Source organism: Podarcis cretensis (assembly GCF_951804945.1).
Source record: "Podarcis cretensis genome assembly, chromosome: 11".
In the NCBI taxonomy this organism is placed as follows: Eukaryota; Metazoa; Chordata; class Lepidosauria; order Squamata; family Lacertidae; genus Podarcis; species Podarcis cretensis.
Window position 1 is genome coordinate 52,120,535 of NC_137180.1, and position 22,125 is coordinate 52,142,659.

Consider the following 22,125-nt stretch of genomic DNA (forward strand, 5'->3'; position numbering starts at 1 on the left):
ATAATCTCTATAGGTCCGCATTTATAAACAAACTTATCCAATGGACTACACAAACTGGAATGTAATTATTATAGGGATTGTATGCTTCTCTGAATTTTGTGACAGTTGTTTGTGAATAATAATAATAATACACGGAATGCATACACAGAGATGATATGTATTTAAGTACAAATAGTATGATAAAATGCATATTAAAATATATATTTTATGATAAGGCATGTATTAAGTACAAGCTAAGTATGTCTTTTCATATGGTTTTTAAAATTACAAATTCAGATTACTGCTGAATCAGGATGGAATAGACATATGAATGAAGTATGTCAAATCTGACACAGACAAGAAATAGACAGATTCATCCATCCCTACTTTGTACCAAAGTGACTCAAGTTCTATAGCTAGAATAAAATACAAGAGAATTTATATCCAATATTTTGTGTGTGTGTCAGAGATATAAATTGATTTAAAAGAGAATGTGAGGGATTATACTTAAGGGGATTGGGAATAAATGGGTTTCAAGGGCCAGGAAACAGTCATTTCATTTTTTTATACATATTATTAAATCATCTTTATGACTGAAAGGCAATCAAGACAAAGTACAACTTAAACAAAGCCATAAAGCTACAACTGCAACAACGATGACAAATAGAGGCCACGAGGAAAAGTCTAGCAGATTTCTGGGGGCCCAGTACCACTAGATCTGATCAGCAGCATGCACTTCTCAGATAGTGCTAATATAAAATGGCACATGGGCTCACTCATTTGAATGAGCATGCCACATTGGTTATTTCAACATAGCCAATGGTGGAGTTTGAGCTGCCATAGCATTTCCATACAAAGAAAAGGAACTATACATTTGCATGCACACAATGTAGCAATGTAGCAATGTAACAGAAGCAGAAGACATCAAGAAGAGGTGGCAAGAATACACAGAGGAATTATACCAGAAAGAAACGGATGTCTCATATACCCCAGGTAGTGTGGTTGCTGACCTTGAGCCAGACATCCTGGAGAGTGAAGTCAAATGGGCCTTAGAAAGCACTGCAAATAACAAGGCCAGTGGAAGTGATGGTATTCCAGCTGAACTATTTAAAATTTTAAAAGATGATGCTGTTAAGGTGCTACACTCAATATGCCAGCAAGTTTGGAAAACTCAGCAGTGGCCAGAAGATTGGAGAAGATCAGTCTACATCCCAATCCCAAAGAAGGGCAGTGCCAAAGAATGCTCCAACTATCGCACAATTGCACTAATTTCTCACGCTAGCAAGGTTATGCTTAAAATTCTACAAGGAAGGCTCAAGCAGTATGTGGACCGAGAACTCCCAGAAGTGCAAGCTGGATTTAGAAGAGGCAGAGGAACCAGAGATCAAATTGCAAACATGCGCTGGATTATGGAGAAAGCTAGAGAGTTCCAGAAAGACATTTACTTCTGCTTCATTGACTATGCAAAAGCCTTTGACTGTGTCGACCATGGCAAACTATGGCAAGTTCTTAAAGAAATGGGAGTGCCTGATCACCTCATCTGTCTCCTGAGAAATCTCTATGTGGGACAAGAAGCTACAGTTAGAACTGGATATGGAACAACTGACTGGTTCAAAATTGGGAAAGGAGTACGACAAGGCTGCATTTTGTCTCCCTGCTTATTTAACTTATATGCAGAATTCATCATGCGAAAGGCTGGGCTGGATGAATCCCTAGCCGGAATTAAGATTGCCGGAAGAAATATCAACAACCTCAGATATGCAGATGACACAACCTTGATGGCAGAAAGTGAGGAGGAATTAAAGAACCTTTTATTGAGGGTGAAAGAGGAGAGTGCAAAATATGGTCTGAAGCTCAACATCAAAAAAACGAAGATCATGGCTACTGGTCCCATCACTTCCTGGCAAATAGAAGGGGAAGAAATGGAGGCAGTGAGAGATTTTACTTTCTTGGGCTCCATGATCACTGCAGATGGTGACAGCAGCCACGAAATTAAAAGACGCCTGCTTCTTGGGAGAAGGGCAATGACAGGCCTAGACAGCATCTTGAGAAGTAGAGACATCACCTTGCCAACAAAGGTCCGTATAGTTAAAGCTATGGTTTTCCCAGTAGTGATGTATGGAAGTGAGAGCTGGACCATAAAGAAGGCTGATCGCCGAAGAATTGATGCTTTTGAATTATGGTGCTGGAGGAGACTCTTGAGAGTCCCATGGACTGCAAGAAGATCAAACCTCTCCATTCTGAAGGAAATCAGCCCTGAGTGCTCACCGGAAGGACAGATTGTGAAGCTGAGGCTCCAGTACTTTGGCCACCTCATGAGAAGAGAACACTCCCTGGAGAAGACCCTGATGTTGGGAAAGATGGAGGGCACAAGGAGAAGGGGGCGACAGAGGACGAGATGGTTGGATAGTGTTTTCGAGGTTACCAGCATGAGTCTGACCAAGCTGCGGGGGGCAGTGGAGGACAGGAGTGCCTGGCGTTCTCTGGTCCATGGGGTCACGAAGAGTCGGACACGACTAAACGACTAAACAACAACAACAATGTAGCATTATGCAGTCCGCCATTTTTTTGGGATGGGTAGCAATTTCCTCCAAGCAACCAGAAAGCCAGACCTACTGGCAATGTTTCACAGTTATATAAGCATGACTGCCCTGGCACATACGGAACATCAAAACTGTGACAGTAGGTCAGAATGAATATAAAGTTAAAGCCTTTGCCGATGATCTGGTTATAATGATGGAAGAACCAATGGAAAGTGTTAAAGAAGTATTGGAGGAGATTGAACAATTTGGAAATGTGGCCGGGTTTAGATTGAATAAGAAAAAAACTAAAATAATGGTTAAAAATATGGAGCATAACACGATAGAAACAATGCAACAACAGACAGAGATAGAGGTGGTGAAGAAAGTAAAATACTTGGGAATTTGGTTAACTCCTAAAAATATTGACCTGTTCCAGAATAATTATGTACAGGTGTGGAAAGGAATAAGGAATGACCTGGAGGTGTGGGGTAGAATGAAACTGTCCTTTTGGGGTAGAATCTCTACGATAAAGATGAACGTGCTTCCAAAGATGTTATTTTTATTTCAGACTATCCCCATTATCAAGGGGGTAGGGATTTTTAAGGATTGGCAAAGAGTGATTTCAAGGTATATATGGCAGGGTAAGAAGCCAAGAATAAAATATAAATTATTAACAGATGTGAAAGAAAGAGGAGGCTTCGCCCTGCCAGATATGAAACTATACTATGAAGCAGCATGCCTATGCTGGTCAAAGGAATGGATTAAATTAGAAAATATGGAATTATTAGACCTTGAAGGTTTCGATAACAGATTTGGTTGGCACGCTTACCTATGGTGTGACAAGAAGAAAGTTCATAAAGGATTTGGGAACCACATTTTCAGGAATTCGTTAATAGAAGTATGGGACAGGTATAAAAATCTTCTGGAACCAAGAGTTCCACATTGGTTATCTCCGTTAGAGGTTATGTGTGTAAAGAAAATTAATATGAGAGGGAAATGGGCTACTTACGGAGAATTAGTAACTAAAGAAGGAGGAAAATGGAAACTAAAACCATATGAACAAGTTAAAGATTACGTGTATGATTGGTTGCATTATTTTCAGGTAAATGAAATGTTTAAAAAAGATATAAAGGAAAGTGGTTATGCAGAAAAAGACTCTAAGTTCCAAACAGATATAATAAATAATGAATATAAAATTTTGTCAAAAATGTATAAGATACTGTTGGAATGGTGTACGAAAGATGAAGAGGTTAAATCGGTAATGATACAATGGGCCAAAGATTTTGGATATAATATTCAATTTGAAGTTTGGGAAAAATTATGGAAGGAAAATTTAAAATTTACTGCATGCATGGTGTTGAAGGAAAATGTTATGAAAATGTTTTATAGATGGTACATTACACCGGTAAAACTTGCAAAAATGTATAAAACATGTAATAAGTGTTGGAAATGTAAAGAAAAAGAGGGAACATTTTACCATATGTGGTGGGAATGTAAGAAAGTGAAGAGTTTCTGGGAAGCGATATACAATGAATTGAAAAAGATGTTAAAATATACTTTTGTCAAGAAACCAGAAGTTTTTCTTTTAGGGATCACAGGAAAAGAAATAAGAAGAAAAGACTGTAAATTATTCCAGTATGCAGTCACTGCAGCAAGAACTTTACTGGCCCAGAAATGGAAACAAGAGGAAATACCGACGATTCAAGAATGGAGAATGAAATTGATGGACTATGCGGAACTGGATAAATTGACTGGGGAGATAAGATATGTTTGAAACCAAAAGTTCATCGAAGATTGGGGAAAGTTTGTAGATTATCTGAAAAATGTATGTGACGTGCAAACAACGCTAGTGGGGTTTCAAGAAGCACTGTAAAAGTTTAAGAGGTATTGTCAAAAAGAAATAGAAAAGGGAGGGAAGACAAATGGCAATACAATGAAGGGAATGCGTATTGAAGAGTAATTACGGATGATTACCAGAGAAACTGAAGGAAGTCCAAAAAGAGTAATTTGTAAAATTTGGATAAAATTGTACAATTGTGTTGGAAAATTAAAAATATATATATATAAAAAAAACAAAACTGTGGCAAATAAAGCACCACAGACTCTTGTGCTGTTCTGATTACCACATACTGAATGAGAATGCACGCAGACACAAACAAAATGGGCAAGCTAGTTTACGTGGTGAGTTGGGTGTTCAGCCAATGTTATGCTATGCTAGTTCTAGGACTGTGGAATATGTTATCACAATGATCTCACAAAAAGACCCATTTTCAGCACCCAATATTGGGGCAGATGACCAGGCACAAGCAACCCTCTGTGGATGCTTACTCTGACCCTTTGAGTTTGTTTTGCTTTTTAGTAAGTTTTTTTTGGGGGGTGGGCGTGCACAGATTCAAGGCCAAGTTGCAACTTGAAGCTCTTTGACACCATTTTGATTTTGCATCCAATAAACTGGGTAATTTTGGGGAGGAGGGGAGATAAGGAAGAGATGGCTAGCACCACAAAATCACCGAGGGCGGTGTTCTCTAGAATGCTAAAAGATAAAAAAATAAAAAATGTATAACTGTATACTACATTCTGCCCTTGTTTATCCCTGCCACAATTTCCCTCCCCTTTTTCGATTTCCTTATGTCTTAATTTAAACTCCTTGAAGTACCAACTTGTTGGACATACAGTGGTACCTCAGGTTAAGTACTTAATTCGTTCCAGAGGTCCGTACTTAACCTGAAACTGTTCTTAACCTGAAGCACCACTTTAGCTAATGGGGCCTCCTGCTGCTGTTGCCGCCGCGCCGCCAGAGCACGATTTCTGTTCTCATCCTGAAGCAAAGTTCTTAACCCAAGGTACTATTTCTGGGTTAGCGGAGTCTGTAACCTGAAGCGTCTGTAACTTGAGGTACCACTGCATTCTTTATTGGATGTTTTGTACGCTGAAGAAAATAGATCAACAATGCTTATAACAAAAAATTACGAAGAGGGCAGGCAGAACTTTCCTGTAGAATCCCTCATTCCTGGATCAAGCTTTGCTCACATACAAGGAACAGGGCCCTTTGTTGCATAAATATAGAGGCAAGAAATAATATTGCCATTGTTTTGTTTTTTGCCATTTAGTTGTCAACTTCAGCTACCAACACCTTCTTAAAGACAGCTGTCTGGTTCATATAACAGCACTGTACAGTTGGCCTAGAGAGAGCTTCAGCATACACCTCTATGTTTACCAGCAAAGAATTATTCCTAGGTGCCTGTATATGCATTCAGAAAAAGCTAGTGCACTTCGCCTAATTTTTTTATTTTTTAAAAAAAGACAGAGCTGGCCAGCAGCCTGATTTTTAAAAATCCCTTTCCCCCCATTTTTATCAGAGTTTGCACATGGGTAGTCATAATTCACAGGTGTGATGTAAAACCCCTGAAATATGAGACATTGCTGTCATTACTCTTGTGAATTACAACTTTTTTCATATGGACTTGTGATCAATTATAAGGGCAATCCATGTAATATATAGAATATATAGAATAGTGTGCCACAGTCTAATGTAATTTATTTCCATCTGCGAGGTAGTATCATCCAGCACACCAGAGGCCAAACCTGAAAGTTCATTCTGAAGGTTATTTCTCCACAAAGGTCTGCTTTGTACCACAGTAATGCCTTCCCTTCCTGTACACATGTCAGAGGCAGGTGCTTTAGTTTTAATAACCAACTTTAGGGTTGCCATATTTCAAAAAGTAAAAACCAGGACACCCCGAAAGTTTTTTGTTTTTTTTACAAACCCCCCAAAACCACAATTTTTCAATTGACTTGCCTAAGATCCAGGACAAAGCACCAGCTTTCAGAAATTCCCCCCCGGATGTCAATTCCACCTTTGAAATCCCAGTAACATCCAGGAAAATCCAGACATATTCCAGTCCTAACCAACTTCATTACAGTGCTTGATTTAAGAAAATGAGACCCTCAAGTGGTTAAGAGAAAAGCTGCAGGCATGCGCAGGCAAGGACACCACAATTAAATCGATTTATTTCGGTCACTGACCAGAGTGCAAGGACAATCTGAAAAGACATTCTGTGGTGACATTTTAAAGACCACCACCACAACATCTGCAGCCCCACTGTAAGCTAAATCTGGGTAAATTATTTTCAGAATTATTTTAGGAAACCAGGAGGGCTTCACACTTTGTATTTTCCTTGGAAAAAATAAAAATAAAGCTGAATTTATCATCACTTTAACAGATGTTTATGGTCCATGTTGTGGGTTAGCACAAACTGTGGTAGGCATACTAATAGGTATGTGAAATTAACTTTGTTTACACGTCCAGCTTTGAGTTATTTAATACAATTTTTTTAAGCTTTCTAAGTAACTTTGCCATCTTTGAAAAGAAGAATTCTCTGTCTTCTTGCACTTCTTTTAGTTGAACAAAACTAAATGCACACACACAGTTCCAAAGTCATGGATCACTTACAAGTTTTCTGAATAAACCATGATTTTTAAAAAGTGAGATTTAGCTAGCCATGCTCCTTTAAGGAATGGTGAAATGTGTATAAATTATTAAAGACAATATCACTCGGCTTTCCATCTTTGCAAGTCCCTTTATTCAGCAATGCAAGCTGTCAGATGCAACGGTAATGCTGATGAAAGAAAAAGCCGGTGGTTTCTGACAGCAGCAGTGAACTCTGACCCTCGAGGACCATAAAGCAGCCAACTTGGGCCCATTTTACATGAATGGAGCAGAGTGATTTACGTAGACTAGTTTAAGTTTCAAGAGACAGATAACATCTTATGAAAAGCCACAGAAATTATGGGAAGAGCCTTCTAAGCAGAATTTTAAAAATGGCAACGCTTTACAGTGCGGGAGATTTTCAAGGATGTGTAACTGGATGTTAATGTGTGCACATAAATTTACTGCCTTGTTGTAGTGCTTGGAACTTGGCTCACCTTTTCCAGAATGAGAAGGGCTTTGGGAAGGTGAAGGATTTGTTTAACCCACTAACAGGCACTGGCGCAATATGCAGATACTATTCAACCCATCCAACCCTTTGGGGACAGTGCTACAAATTATATATGTAGGGCAGATTGCTGAAAATGCAAATCCCCAAGTCAACATGGTGCATACCCCCATGCAACGTATTACTCAAGACAAATGTCACAAAACTTACCATTTTCAATGCCTACCTTTGTAGGCATCCCTATGTTTCCTTTGTAAAGGTAAAGGTAAAGGGACCCCTGACCATTAGGTCCAGTCGTGGCCAACTCTGGGGTTGCCGCGCTCATCTCGCTTTATTGGCTGAGGGAGCCGGCGTTTGTCCACAGACAGCTTCCGGGTCATGTGGCCAGCATGACTACGCCACTTCTGGTGAACCAGAGCAGCGCACGGAAATGCCATTTACCTTCCCGCCGGAGCGGTACCTATTTATCTACTTGCACGTGCTTTCGAACTGCTAGGTTGACAGGAGCAGGAACCGAGCAACGGGAACTCACCCCGTCGTGGGGATTTGAACCGCCGACCTTCTGATCGGCAAGTCCTAGGCTCTGTGGTTTAACCCACAGCGCCACCCGCGTCCCCTATGTTTCCTTTGTAGGGATGAGCTAATCCCTCCCTCCTTTTTCCCCAGGCTCTGTAGTGCCTCTGTTTAGGCCAGAGAATCAATCCATATGCATAAAAAGATGCATAGTGTCTGCTTACCACACACCTTTATGCAAGGAACCCATACGGCAAGGTGTATATGTGAAGGTTTCGCCTGCAGATCCAGTGGTTTTTACACAACAGGGCGGGCAAGCAAGCAAGCAAGCAGAGAGATGGTTGCATAGGTATAGTAGAATCACTGGCCCCATGATTCCCAACAGAATTGTGTTTCAAGCAGGCATTATGCCATCGATTGTGTATGGAAATTGATCTAAGAAGAGAATAAGGAAAAAGTTGCCATTGTTTCCCCATCCCCAGAAGTAGGGTCTCCATTTTTGTTACTGAGCTTAACAGTACTAGTCAGACCAGACAATACTGAGCTAGATGCATAAGTAGGCTGACTTGTTATAGAACTACCTATGACCCTAAACAGCCACGCAATTAAAAGACGCCTGCTTCTTGGGAGAAAAGCAATGACAAACCTAGACAGCATCTTAAAAAGCAGAGACATCACCTTGCCAACAAAGGTCCGAATATTAAAAGCTATGGTTTTCCCAGTAGTGATGTATGGAAGTGAAAGCTGGACCATAAAGAAGGCTGATCGCTGAAGAATGGATGCTTTTGAATTAGAATTATGGTGTTGGAGGAGACTCTTGAGAGTCCCATGGACTGCAAGAAGATCAAACCTCTCCATTCTGCAGGAAATCAGCCTTGAGTGCTCACTGGAAGGACAGATCCTGAAGCTGAGGCTCCAATACTTTGGTCACCTCATGAGAAGAGAAGACTCCCTGGAAAAGACCCTGATGTTGGGAAAGATGGAGGGCCCAAGGAGAAGGGGACGACAGAGGATGAGATGGTTGGACAGTGTTCTCAAAGCTACCAGCATGAGTTTGACCAAACTGCGGGAGGCAGTGGGAGACAGAAGTGCCTGGCGTGGTCTGGTCCATGGTGTCACGAAGAGCCGGACATGACTAAACGACTAAACAACAACAACATGATCCCAAAAACAAAGCACTGAAGAAAGTATTGTGTTTAAATAAATGTTTTCACAAGTGAAGGGAAGAGAAGTAAGAAATCTGTCTTTGCTTGCAGGGTTGTCATAATAGGCACTGGTGCCAACTGTATAGGCTTTCAATGACATCTCTTACTTAAAAACATGCAAAGGTTCTACTGAAGTGAAAATAAACCTGGGCTCTTGAAACAGGGGCTCACATTATGAAAAGCACTTTACAAAACAGCACGATGCAGATTTGTGAAAGGCAAAGCAAGAGCTTTCTGGCCCATGCCAAACAAAATAATAATTTAATTGTAAAAAAAAATAGTCAGAGGCAGCAACGGCAGCTGAGGGCAGTAGAATTTAATGAACCTTGAGAGAAAGTCAAGAAGATAATGAAGGAGAACATTTGGTTCAGTTGGAAGGTTGCAGCATGCTGACTGTGAAAAAGTTTGGAGAGTTACTGAAAAAAGAGAGTTGCTGAAAAAGAGTCCCTAATGCCATCTCACCAATATTAACTGGTAGCAGAGTGGGTTATGCCACTGAAGGAACAGGGAATAAGACAGGCTTGGGGGCCTTTTGTTATTTATTGCAGGTTTCAGCCATGAGTATAAAATGGAAGCTATTCTGTTTCATTCACAATATTAACAGGGACAGTAATTTTTAGAGAGTGTCTGTTTAATACTAAACCAAACACGTCTTCAACTAGGTCAGCATTACTGTGCAACCGTAATAAGGCTCCATAAATGGGTAAACACAGCAAATAGTTCTGCTGCACACCATTCAGAATCTGCAGGTCTGGAGTCGTGATCCTAAAACCATAATTATGATAGGAAAATCTTGCTGTCACAAACACCCTTAAAAGCTACTCTTCTAAGTTTCTTTAGCAGCCTAAATTGAGATTCCTGCATTTCAGGTGGTTTGACTAGATGACGCTCCAAGGCTAAAATTCTAAGAAATGAGGACCCCAAGTCTGATGGGTCTTACATCACAAAATCACAACCCTATGTTCATTTATTTCTGAGTAGGTGTCACTGACCTCGGTGGAATTTAACTTTTTGAGACGGAATCTCCTGGGTGATTTGCAACTTCTACAAGTGCTATGCAGCTGAGAACCAGAAGTGAAATGTTTTGATTTTAACTCACATTAAGCTTCTGTACACTGCTTGTCCCTGTACACTGTTGGATGTATAAAAGTTCTAGAAAATATCTCTGCAGCAGACATAGGGAGAATAAACTGGTTTTTAAGCCAAGCATGTAGCAATGGCATGTATTTTCATAGTGGTTTCTATTTTTGCATTCTAGACTCAGTTCACCCTTCAATAAGGTGCAAAATTACCTCAACTCTGCCAGTCAGAAGGAATATACAGATGCGTTATTAGCAGGGAACCTCAGAAACCAGCAACAAACCCAAATCAATACTCAGTCTCACACTAAATCCTCCTTCAAACTATATCCCTGAACACTGGAAAAGGATACTTTTCAGCACTAGATGCATTAAAAAAAAGAGGATTCATTTGTATGGCATTTACATTCCTGAACTTATAGTGACAATGCACTTTTCCATATCTACGAAATATATTTGTAATAAGAGGTACTGGAGTGAAAGGAGTGAAGCAACGTGTTTCTTGCTTCTTGAGGTGAATGACTTAACATGGAAAAACCGACTACAATGAGGAACTATTTCAAGACGTGTTCATGTATTTCTCACTATCCCTCCATGTGTTCTGCTTGGTGCTAACAGGTCAGAATACAGAGCACCATAAACCAGATCTCCAAATTAAATTTCTGTTCACTGACAGAACCCACAAACTCTTTGAAGACTGCTTTGAAGTCTATTTCATATCACTGACAAGAATTATTCTAAATCAGCTGAACTTCAGTAAGTGGCAAAATTTATTTCACCGCACATCCAGAATAAGTCTACTGCTCTTTCTTCTGTTTGCATGTAGGAAACTGATGAAGCTTGGGTAAATCAATGGAAGGAATTATGCCATCTTATTCACAAAAAATAAGGTGTCTCAATATTTAAAAAATTTGTGTTTCTGTCACCTATTACACAGCATCAAAAAAGGAGATGCTGGAGCATTCTTGCTGAGATTTCAGGTGAACATGTATCATTTGGGGGGATTTTATGGAAAATTGGGAGTATTATTCCATGGATGTAACCATTAGTATACTACCATACGTAACGGAGTACAGTAGTACCTTGGGTTAAGAACTTAATTCGTTCTGGAGGTCCGTTCTTAACCTGAAACTGTTCTTAACCTGAGGTACCACTTTAGCTAACGGGGCCTCCCACTGCTGCCACTCCACTGCCGCACAATTTCTGTTCTCATCCTGAAGCAAAGTTCTTAACCCGAGGTACTATTTCTGGGTTAGTGGAGTCTGTATCTTGAAGCATCTGTAACCTGAGGTACCACTGTACATATAAAAGGGAATGCATCCCATTCTACTTCTCCTTAGAATTTAACAGTGAAAAGATTTAGATTGGGTTGATTGCATAGCCAGTGACAAAACCACATTTAACCCAACAGGAAGGAAAGCAATAGATTAGGTGCTTGGACAAACAGGGAGAACAGATGCCACCCAGGAAATGACTGGTGTAGCACAGAGGAGGGAGACGCACAATTACATGCTCCTTTTGCCATTCTGCACGAATGCGAAATGTGAAAGTCATGGGTCAGGGAGGGAAGAGTGCATTGTGCTCTGCGTTAAGGCTCTGGAATATTCAGCTGTTTTGTTCCTAGTATGACCATACTGCTTTGTACTTGGAGGTATGTAGTTCTATCTGTCAACAAGAAGTCATGATATAGTATCATATTCTCTGCTTTTGACAATGTCAGTGACATTTGACCTTTACTCCTATTATGTGGTCAGCTGTGCTGACCATGAGGAGGCGAAGACTATCGTCACAGACACTGACTGCAGTATTAACCCATGCAGCTCTATCCACTTAGCAGGGTTAATATTTACCATTAGAAATATAAAGGGTGTGCAGCACTTTCCTATTTAAATTTTCAAGCATCAAAACACATTTTAAAGAAGAGACCAGGAGTGCATCAAAATATGTATTTGTTTCTTCCTTAAAAATAAAAGGATGTATGGCTATGTTTTCCTCAAAGTGTCATGAAAGATCTTTTTTTTTTAAGTCAACTATTCTTGGGCTGGAATAATCCACATATTATTTTGCATTTCCCCAAATGTGTAACTTCCCAGTTGAATTCATTCAATGCAAAACAATTCCCTTTTGCTTTTAGCTTAACTAATATCCGAATCAGAAGCTGAGAATAACCAAACTGTGTAATTCATTTTAAGCAGAAATAATGCAACAATTCTTCTTCTTTTTCACTGTCCTCCAAGGAATATTTGAATTGGGAGTAATGTGGAAAGCTGTATCTGAAAGAGGCTTCAGCATTTTTAAATGCCCCCAATTGCCAAAAAGAAAAGAAAAAGAAAATATTAATCTCCCAAAGGATTGGTACGAAACCTTGGGTGCTGTTGTTGTTCTCTTTTAAAAATGATAAATAAAAAGTTTAGGTGAGTTGCTGAAAGCAATTCCTGGGGACAATGGCATGTGTGCGTGCACACACACTCACACACACACATATTATGAAGCAAATCAATAGGTATTAGCATTTAAAATACAGATACAGAAAGAAGCTGTATCATATTTTAAGATGTCAGGGTGAGATTTAAGTTGTCACAGTAACAACTTAATATTTCCTTATTTGAGTTTCCCAGTTGTCATTCTGCAACTAAGGGCTATTCTTTTCATATCATTTTTATAGTTGTAAATTGATTTGACTATTTCCAGCTTCATCTGTGTCCGTCAAAGGCAATCTTTACTTTGTGAAGAAAAACAGAACGCTTCAGCTATCAAGGCAGTCACTGAGTTACAGAATTTCTAGGCCGAGCAATCACCTTCATGTTAAGCAAATAAATTTAAATAAATGTTGTTTATGTCTAAAACCCCTAGTGCCAAAGCCTCTTTAACATATTCCTGGAAATGCGAGCTGATTTAGGATTTAAATTAACAAAACATGCATTGCTTGAAAATACTGAAGGAGCCTTTCCATCATTTTCTTTCCTTTTATTATAGTTAGGCTCCCCCTACATATAGCCTAAAATAATGTGCCCACAATTGTCAGTTCCACTGATTTATATAGATTAAATGAACTGATGGCTCAGTTGGTAGAGCATGAGGCTCTTAATCTCCATGTTGGGCAAAAGATTCCTGTACTGCAGGGAGTTGGACTAGATGACCCTCGTTGTCTCTGCCAACTCTATGATTCTATCATACTGTCTATCCAACTATGTTCTCTAGACAGTTCCCAGCATGTTAAAACCCACACAACAACTCCAGTGATACAACACCTTTAAAACAGTATGAAAGAGCAGCTAATAGTTCTGAACAGTGGAACAGAGTCCCTACAATGGTTGGGTGATGCCTTGTACACCTCCTTCTGGCAACTCCTGTAGCCAAGCTGTGCCAAACATATCGCTCTGCTTTCCCTTGGACCACATCAATGAGGCCATGAGCGATCTCTTGTTGTCTGGGCATCCCAGGACTGCCATATACAGTGGTACCTTGGTTCTCAAACCCCTTGGTATGCAAACAACTTGGAACCCAAACACTGCAAACCTGGAAGTAAGTGTTCCTGTTTGCAAACTTTTTTCGGAAGCCGAACATCCTCCGTTTTGAGTGTTACACTTGCAATTTGAGTGCCATACTTCCGTTTCGAGTGTTACGCTGAGGTCTCTCTGTTTTTGCTATTTCTTTTGCGTTTTTGTTTTTGCAGCTTTTTTGTTCTGTTTTTGTGACTGTATGGAACCCAGTTCAGCTACCGGTTGATTGACTGTGTGACTGCAGTACATGGTTTATTGCTTTCATTTTACGGATCAATGCTCTCATTAGATAATAAAATTCATGTTCAATTGCTGTTTTAGGGGTTGTTTTTAAAAGTCTGGAACAGATTAATCCATTTTGCATTACTTTCTATGGGAAAGAACGCCTTGTTTTGGAACGCTTTGGTTTTGGAACAGGCTTCCAGAATGGATTAAGTTTGAGAACCAAGGTACCACTGTACGCTGTCCAGGTTTGCACTCTAGGGAGGTCACTCTTGTACCTCTAACACATCAGTGACTTCAACCCCGGAACTGCAATCCAATGTCTCTCGAGTCAGATGGTCGCTGACAACCTAGCTTAATACAACATGGCTCACAATAGCAAAAGATAAAATATTAAAAACCATTCCACCCACCAAAGCATAAAATGAAAGCAAAAACTGCAATAAACAAACAAACAAATGTACAACTGTAAGTCTAATGAGCAGGAAACATTACTCAGAGTTTGCAAAATGCAAGAGATCTTCCAAAGCCCAAATTGATTTATTGCCCCATGCTGTTTCGTAGCATAAATGTTCAAGCTACTACCTAAATCTCAGCTCCCTTCTATTGCCACCAAAATAAAATTTACAGCTCCTGATGAGCGTTTTCACTCTTTGTATGCCTACCAGATTTTTTCATAATGTAATTTATATAGGCTTCCAGTCGATAGAAATAAATACAGTTTTCTTTTAAACTTGCGGAGAAATCTATATAGAGCTCAATCAAGTCGTAGAATCCAAGAGTAAGAGTGCACAATCTGGAAGTTTGCAACTTGTTAGCTGCTTTGCCAGTATGCTAAGAAAGTCTTTTAGTTATTTAAATTGTTTGGGTACAAAGAACTCTTCCGTCATAGTTTACATCATCTCTGTTAACAAGAATAAATCAATTCAAGAAAGAAGTATGGTTTATTTAACATATTTTTCTATGTAGCTGTTGCTGTAGAGTAATTTCACGTCAAAGTTCATTCACATTAGACTCTTCCTACCCTTTGTTAATATTTAGATTGTAAGCGGCTCAGGGCAGGGGCTTCTCTTTCTGGTTTCTTCTGCTTTGTCAGCCATTGCATATGTAGATGGCAATGTGCTAATTAATTCATTTTGCAGTAAGCAGCTCCAAGGAAGAATTATCTTTGAACCCTACCACTTAGAGGAATATACATTTCCAACATTAGATCCATGAAGATATTCTTAAATCAGGGGTTATCTTTGGCAAGCTAGATGTTGCTGGACTCCCAACCCCCTTCAACTCTGACTTATGAGCCTTGCTAGATGGGACTGATGGCAACTGGACTCCAACAACATCTGGAGGGCCACAGGACAGCTACCCCTGTTTTAAATCTTTACAACTGCCTAAAAGCCATATGCAACTACTTGAGACCATGGTCAGCACAAGACACATGGAAATAAAAGACTATCCATCGTCCATCACCTTCTGAATTACATAATGAATGCAAACTAAATACAAGCCAAACTGGAAGAATTAAGCCCTTGCCAAGAGAGCTTAGCTCCACTTTTTTATTATTAATTTTCAAGATTATATATGCATGCCACCTCTGAAGTTCATTGGTGAGGGCTAAGCATGCAATAAAATGACTGACTATTTGAAGTAATATGGCTTCTAAGCAAAATATATCCCAGGTTTTATTCCTGAAATGTCTTCAAAATGAGATTCGGGATACAATTTCACTAAAGCATAGTCGAAACTTCAAGCCACTTGCAGCACAAAGCATGAAGAGATCTGGCTCAGAATTATTAAACATACAAATGTTTACCTGCTGAGATGTCCTCATCAACAAGGTCATGTTCCTCTTCTGGAATTTTAGTTTCAGATACCATTTGTTCAGGAGCAGGAGTAGCGGTCTGAATTGCTTCCGTGGTCACTCCAGCTGAAATGTCAAAACACCACCATTCAATTCACAGAACAAAAGAAAATATGTTGATCTTTACATTATATTTACATCACATTTAAGTGGAGGGGAAAATACAGATCTCAGATCTTATAGGAATCAGATTATCAGGCTTTCCTTCTTCCAGAAGACTTGCCAACCCTGAACCGGGTTCATGAGATTCCCTGAAGATAAGTGTTGTGATAAAAGGCCAGTTCTTGGGAGATGACCCTTCCCAAGATGTTCTGAGTTTGGACCTCGTGAAGATCTGATCAGGGTACATACTCAAAGGAAACATCCTCACATAGTGCATTGTAGAGCTGGAAAAGGTCAGAAAGGAGCAACAAAAATGAGCAAGGGGCTGGAGCAAGTCTCCTACGAGGAAAAGTCACAACTGTTTGGGACTTTTAAGTTTATAAGGTTTGTATACAAGTTACACATGGTGTGGAGGCATTGGATAGAGAGAACTTCTCCCTCTCTCATAATTCCTGAACCTGGGACTGTCCATTGAGGGTGAATGTTGGTAGATTCAGGCCAGTGTAAAGAAAATAGTTCTTCATGAAGCACATAATGAAACTACAAGATTACAGTGGTACCTCAAGTTACAAACACCTCAGGTTACAAACGCTTCAGGTTACAAACTCCGCTAACCTGGAAGAGTTACCTCGAGTTGAGAATTCTGCTGCAGATTGAGAACGGAAATCGTGTGCCAGTGGCGCAGCAGCAGCCAGAGGCCCCATTAGCGAAAGCACACCAGTTGCAGGTTAAGAACGGATCTCCGGAACAAATTAAGTTCATAACTAGAGGTACCACTGTACCAGATGTAGTAATGGCCAGCAACGTGAAAAGCTTTAAAAGAAACTAAGCTCATTGGGGCAGAGACCTCCCATGTTTTGCTTATATTACCCTGCTGTTATGAAGACTGAATGATGATCCCAAGTCTTCCTTAATTATTTTTTTACTTTACAGCATACCTTGCTTAGGAGCCCAGAGAGGCTAGCAGCAATTTAGTGGCAGGTATGGGGTTTGTTCCCTTTCGAAAATGTTTCCTTTAAAAGAGAGACTGTACAATGTTATGATTCAGTGGCAGGCTTTGCTGCTATATCAACATAAATAAAAATGAGATGTGCTGCAACACCATGTAACAGAAAGCTCAAACCTGTCACCAGAAGTTGAGTCAAAAAAGAAACAACGGGAAGCTGGTCTTATAGTAGGACCATAAAGAAGGTTGGTCGCTGAAGAATTGATGCTTTTGAATTATGATGCTGGAGGAGACTCTTGAGAATCCCATGGACTGCAAAAAGAGCAAACCTCTCCATTCTTCAGGAAATCAGCCCTGAGTGCTCACTGGAAGGACAGATCCTGAAGCTGAGGCTCCAATACTTTGACCACCTCATGAGAAGAGAAGACTCCCTGGAAAAGACCCTGATGCTGGGAAAGATTAAGGGCACAAGGAAAAGAGGACGGCAGAGGACGAGATGGTTGGACAGTGTTCTCAAAGCTACTAACTTGAGTTTGACCAAACTGTGGGAGGCAGTGGAAGACAGGAGTTGCCTGGCGTGCTCTGGTCCATGCGGTCATGAAGAGTCGGAAACGACTAAATGACTAAACAACAACAACCACCGCCATTGGTCTACCTTGTTCAGTGCTATCTAGCTGGCACTGATTCTCCAGGATTTCCCAACTATCTATAGATGCCAGAGGCTTTTTTGCAGGCATAGCATGTGCCCAGTCATTTCCCCAAAGTCTTGTACTGGTCCCGAAAGGGGTTATTCCAGAAGAAAAGGACTCTCCATCACTCTTATCCATTCTTGCAGCCCTGTTATAGGTGCTAGGAAGCTCCAAGAGCTCACTCCAGAATTAAGCAGAGGAGGTGGAAGTAATGCATGTCCCAATTAGAACTTTTGGAATGTCCCCTTTTATTTTGCATGGAGTCATTTAAAAATCCAGACCAATGTAAAGACTGTATGAAGCCGTTCACACATTTGAAATCCGCACACACAATTCTCAAAGTGAATATAATGTAACAAGCAACACAGAGGTTCCTATGTTCAATTCCTACCATTCTTTCACAACACCCCCCCCCCCCCGTCCACAGAAGTAGAAAATCTGTTGTTGGCCACATTAAATTGCACAGCCTCGTTCCACAAAAGGAACTTATCAGCGAGACTATGTCATTAAATAAGCCTTTATTTATTGCAAAGCAATTATGAGCTGGAGGGGGACGCGGGTGGCGCTGTGGGTTAAACCACAGAGCCTAGGACTTGCCAATCAGAAGGTCAGTGGTTCGAATCCCCGCGACGGGGTGAGCTCCTGTTGCTCGGTCCCTGCTCCTGCCAACCTAGCAGTTCGAAAGCATGTCCAAGTGCAAGTAGATAAATAGGTACCGCTCCGGCGGGAAGGTAAACGGTGTTTCCATGCACTGCTCTGGTTCGCCAGAAGCGGCTTAGTCATGCTGGCCACATGACCCGGAAGCTGTATGCTGGCTCCTTCGGCCAGTAAAGCGAGATGAGCGCCGAAACCCCAGAGTCGGCCACGACTGGACCTAATGGTCAGGGGTCCCTTTACCTTTTAATTACGAGCTGAGCCATGGGCTTGGGGGCCAAATGCATCAACCCAGGTCTCTCTATCTGGCCCTTGTGACTCTTCCCTGGCCACATCCCTCACCAGTCCTATTTTTCACCCCTCTTGAGCGACTGCCTGGAGTGAAAGGTATTATGCTGTCTTGGATTTGCCTGGAGGAAGGGTGGAGAGGGCTATGGTAAGGGCTAGACTGCTGTACAAAATGTAAAATTCACAGTGGTTACTCTGGCCCCTCCACTCCCAGCATGTGGCTTCCAGGAGGATGCGCACAAGGGATTGTGGCCCTCAAGTACAAAAAGACTACCCACCCCTGTTCTAAACTAACAAGGAAGTGCTGGTGGCAAGTGCGAAAGTACTCTTTAGAAAGCATTCATAGCTTCCATTGAAACCACTGCTTAGCCGAGCTTATATTTAACATTCAAAAGCTGGGAGTAATATTTATTATTCACAAAACAAATCATCTGTGAGATTTCATCCGAATCTCCATGGAGGGGGGGGGGGAATTCATAAATAATAAAAAAAGAAGACAGCCGCAGCAACCCAGAGGGGGAAAAAAGGAGAAAAGAACAGAGAATGTGAAAAACAGAAATAAATCAGATGGAGACAGACTGTGAAATATGGCTTCTTTTTTGAAATAAAGTCAATGAACAAGAGCATGCATTACCAAGCCTGACCTTCCTATTCTCCGGTGCTTTCTAGATAACCAATAAAGAGCAAATCCAACAAATAAGTTTATTTTATATACGAAATAAGGAATAAATAATTGATGTCTAAAATACAGTGGATGTGACGCAAAGTGGTTACTTCAGTACAGGATGGGAGATGTCCTCCTCCGTTCCTCTTGTCCTCCAGACTAATAGTTTGCCTATATTTTCTATTCTTTTAAGTCGTTTGTTGCCATACCTGTTTCCTGAAGGCTGGAAGGAAACTTTAGTCCATTTGCAGATTAAGATCGGTAGATGAGGCCTAGCTCCAACTTCCTTTTAACTGTTGCTATACTAGTCAAGACCAGCAACGGGGCCTTAGTGGTGGTGATGGAATTCCATAATGGAATTCTCTTCCCAGAACAGTTAATCAGGCCAACTCTTTTATACTATTTTTTGAAATAAAATAGTAGAAATTATAATTCTGGAATTTTAAAACGTTGCCTTATTCTTTCAAACAAATTGATCAGCTGCTCAATAGTGAGATTACCGGTATTTTAGAGACATCATGGGGGGTGGGGTAGCAGCCATTCTTTATTTATTACATCTAGATACTGCCTTTTCCTCCAAGTAGCTCAAGGTGGTGCACATGATTTTCCTTTTCCCCACTTTATCGTCACAACAGCCCTGTGAGGTAGCTTTGGCTGAGAGTGAGAGACTAGCCTAAGGCCACGCACTCAGTGAGCTACTTCTGATGGTAGCCATTTTACAATGTTTTCTGACGTGATGTACACCACCACAAGAGCTCTATGGAGCTATGTGGCTGTGTAAAAGGGAGCCGGCGTTTGTCCACAGACAGTTTTCCGGGTCATGTGGCCAGCATGACTAAGCCGTTTCTGGCGCAACGGAACACCGAAACCAGAGCAGCGCACGGAAACGCCGTTTCCCTATTTATCTACTTGCACTTTTGACATGCTTTCGAACTGCTAGGTTGGCAGGAGCTAGGACCGAGCAATGGGGATTCCGTCACGGGGATTCGAACCGCCGACCTTCTGATCAGTAAGCCCAAGAGGCTCAGTGGTTTAGACCACAGCGATGTGGCTGCATAGAAATTGTCAAATAAATAAGCAGAACATCGGTGCTGGAGGCTCCATCTGTATCAGGTTGTAGCTGATGCTGGAAGGGCTCCACTACTGCAAGAACACAATGCTAATATGTTACCTCTTAACTATCAGAACTAGACACTGCTTCAATGGTATTTGATGCAGAAGGGCAATTTGGTTAAAGGAAGCCAAGGGCATGACACCAGTGCATAGGAGCAGCATTTAGCATCTTATTATTCAAATGGCACTCAGTGATCTAAGTATGAACTGCCTCCATTGAACAGTCCAATGCTTTACCCACATGATTTATCATTTCATGTCAGAGTGTTGAGTAGGTAGGCATGGAATCAACCTAAGATATGGTGCAAAGACTCATTCATGGACTATCAGGCATAATGCTTAAAAAAAAAATGTTTTAGGAGGCCAGCTTATATGTAAGATAAGCTTCCCACCATTATCACTGGACTCTTAGCCCCCACAAGGATTAAATGGGTTCGTCATTCAGAAGTGTTTTGGCTCAATTCAGCCAACTCCTCCGGCTTCCTGTTTAGAAGAAAATGTGTTGTAGCAAAAGTGGCAAAAAGAAAAGAAAAGAAAAGAAATCTTGCTTGCAGACCTAGCAAGGGATGGCGGGGTTCAGGTGCTGGCCAGAACTGCAGAAAACCTTTGTCAACATCACATGCATCTGAGACTGGAGGATGGGCAGCTGTCAGGATTAGAGACTCAGTGGAGATGGGAAGTGTAAACTAAATCAGAATCAGATGAAGCACGATATACCGTGGGCTAACAGATGCTGGATCAGAAATCTGGGCAAAGCAACTAGCCGAATGGTGGGTTCAGAAGAGAATCCACGAGTCAAGCACAAACCAATAGCAGAGAGTTTTGTTCATGAGATGAGGAGCAAAGGGGAATTCAGAAAATAAGGAGCTAAAATAGCAGGGATTAGGAACAGTAAGAAACAGCAAAGCGTAGTAAATAGCAAGATCAATGCAGGAAGGGAGCATGCAGAACTAAAGGCACATAAGTCAGTAGCCCAAGCAGAGGGACCTAATGATATTTACATGCACCAATCGGGATTCCAGAGGCTGGGGCTATCCAGGAACTCAGCAGAATGCCAAAGCCTTTCGCAAAACCTAGCAAGGAACAGCGGATGGCATTCAGCTAACTTGTTCCATCAGTATTTTTGCTTGCACAACAGAACACTCTGCCTCTTCCCATGATCACCCTGTGCCCTCCCCATATCTGCGCTAGAGGGTTGGGAGAAAACCCTCATTTAAGGGGTGTATGGCAAGAGTTCCGCTTTGCATGCACAAATCATTGCAGTGAAGGAATAAGGTAGGTGGATACTGTTCATTGACTCCTTTACCATTGACTCTAAGATCCCAAAGAGAGGGCTGGCCACCTGTAATGCAGGGCGCAGAAAAATTCCTCCACCCCCTTACCAGGACCCCCCCTTCTTTGTATCAACCACTTTTAAGAGCTTACATATCTGAATTGCATTCAGTTTTCTGAATTACAAAAAATTAGATCGTATTGGACTAACGTTTCGGATGTGACCTTTTCCATTTTGAATATTCACGACCCAATATTCAACTGAAAGCTCTGCGAAAATTTCAAAGTACAGCTCTGAATACGCCCTGCTGTAAGGCTTCATAATAATGCACAGCTGTAGGCTGAAATCCCAAGGACCGTTATGTGTACTTAAAGTCAATACGACTCATGCACATGTAGCTGTGCGCAGGATTGCAGCCTTAATTTGAAAGAAGCAGGTATTGATACATAGGACAGAATCATACTTGTTATAAAGAATTTATTGCTTTTTCTTTTGGAGTGCTAATGTGGATATACAGGATCATTTCAAAGGTGCAAAGCTCATTTCATATAAAGCATCCTGCAAATATTTTTCTTTTT

At 40.9% G+C, this 22,125-nt stretch overlaps 1 protein-coding gene across 1 annotated transcript in view; it reads right to left on the reverse strand.

Moving 5' to 3' along the window:
• Positions 1–22,125, reverse strand: part of WDR7 (WD repeat domain 7) — a 226,909-nt gene that overhangs the window by 132,154 nt on the left and 72,630 nt on the right. The window contains exon 20 of the mRNA XM_079994680.1: positions 15,771–15,884. Coding sequence (XP_079850806.1) covers positions 15,771–15,884 — 114 coding nt within the window. The remainder of the gene's footprint in view (positions 1–15,770; positions 15,885–22,125) is intronic.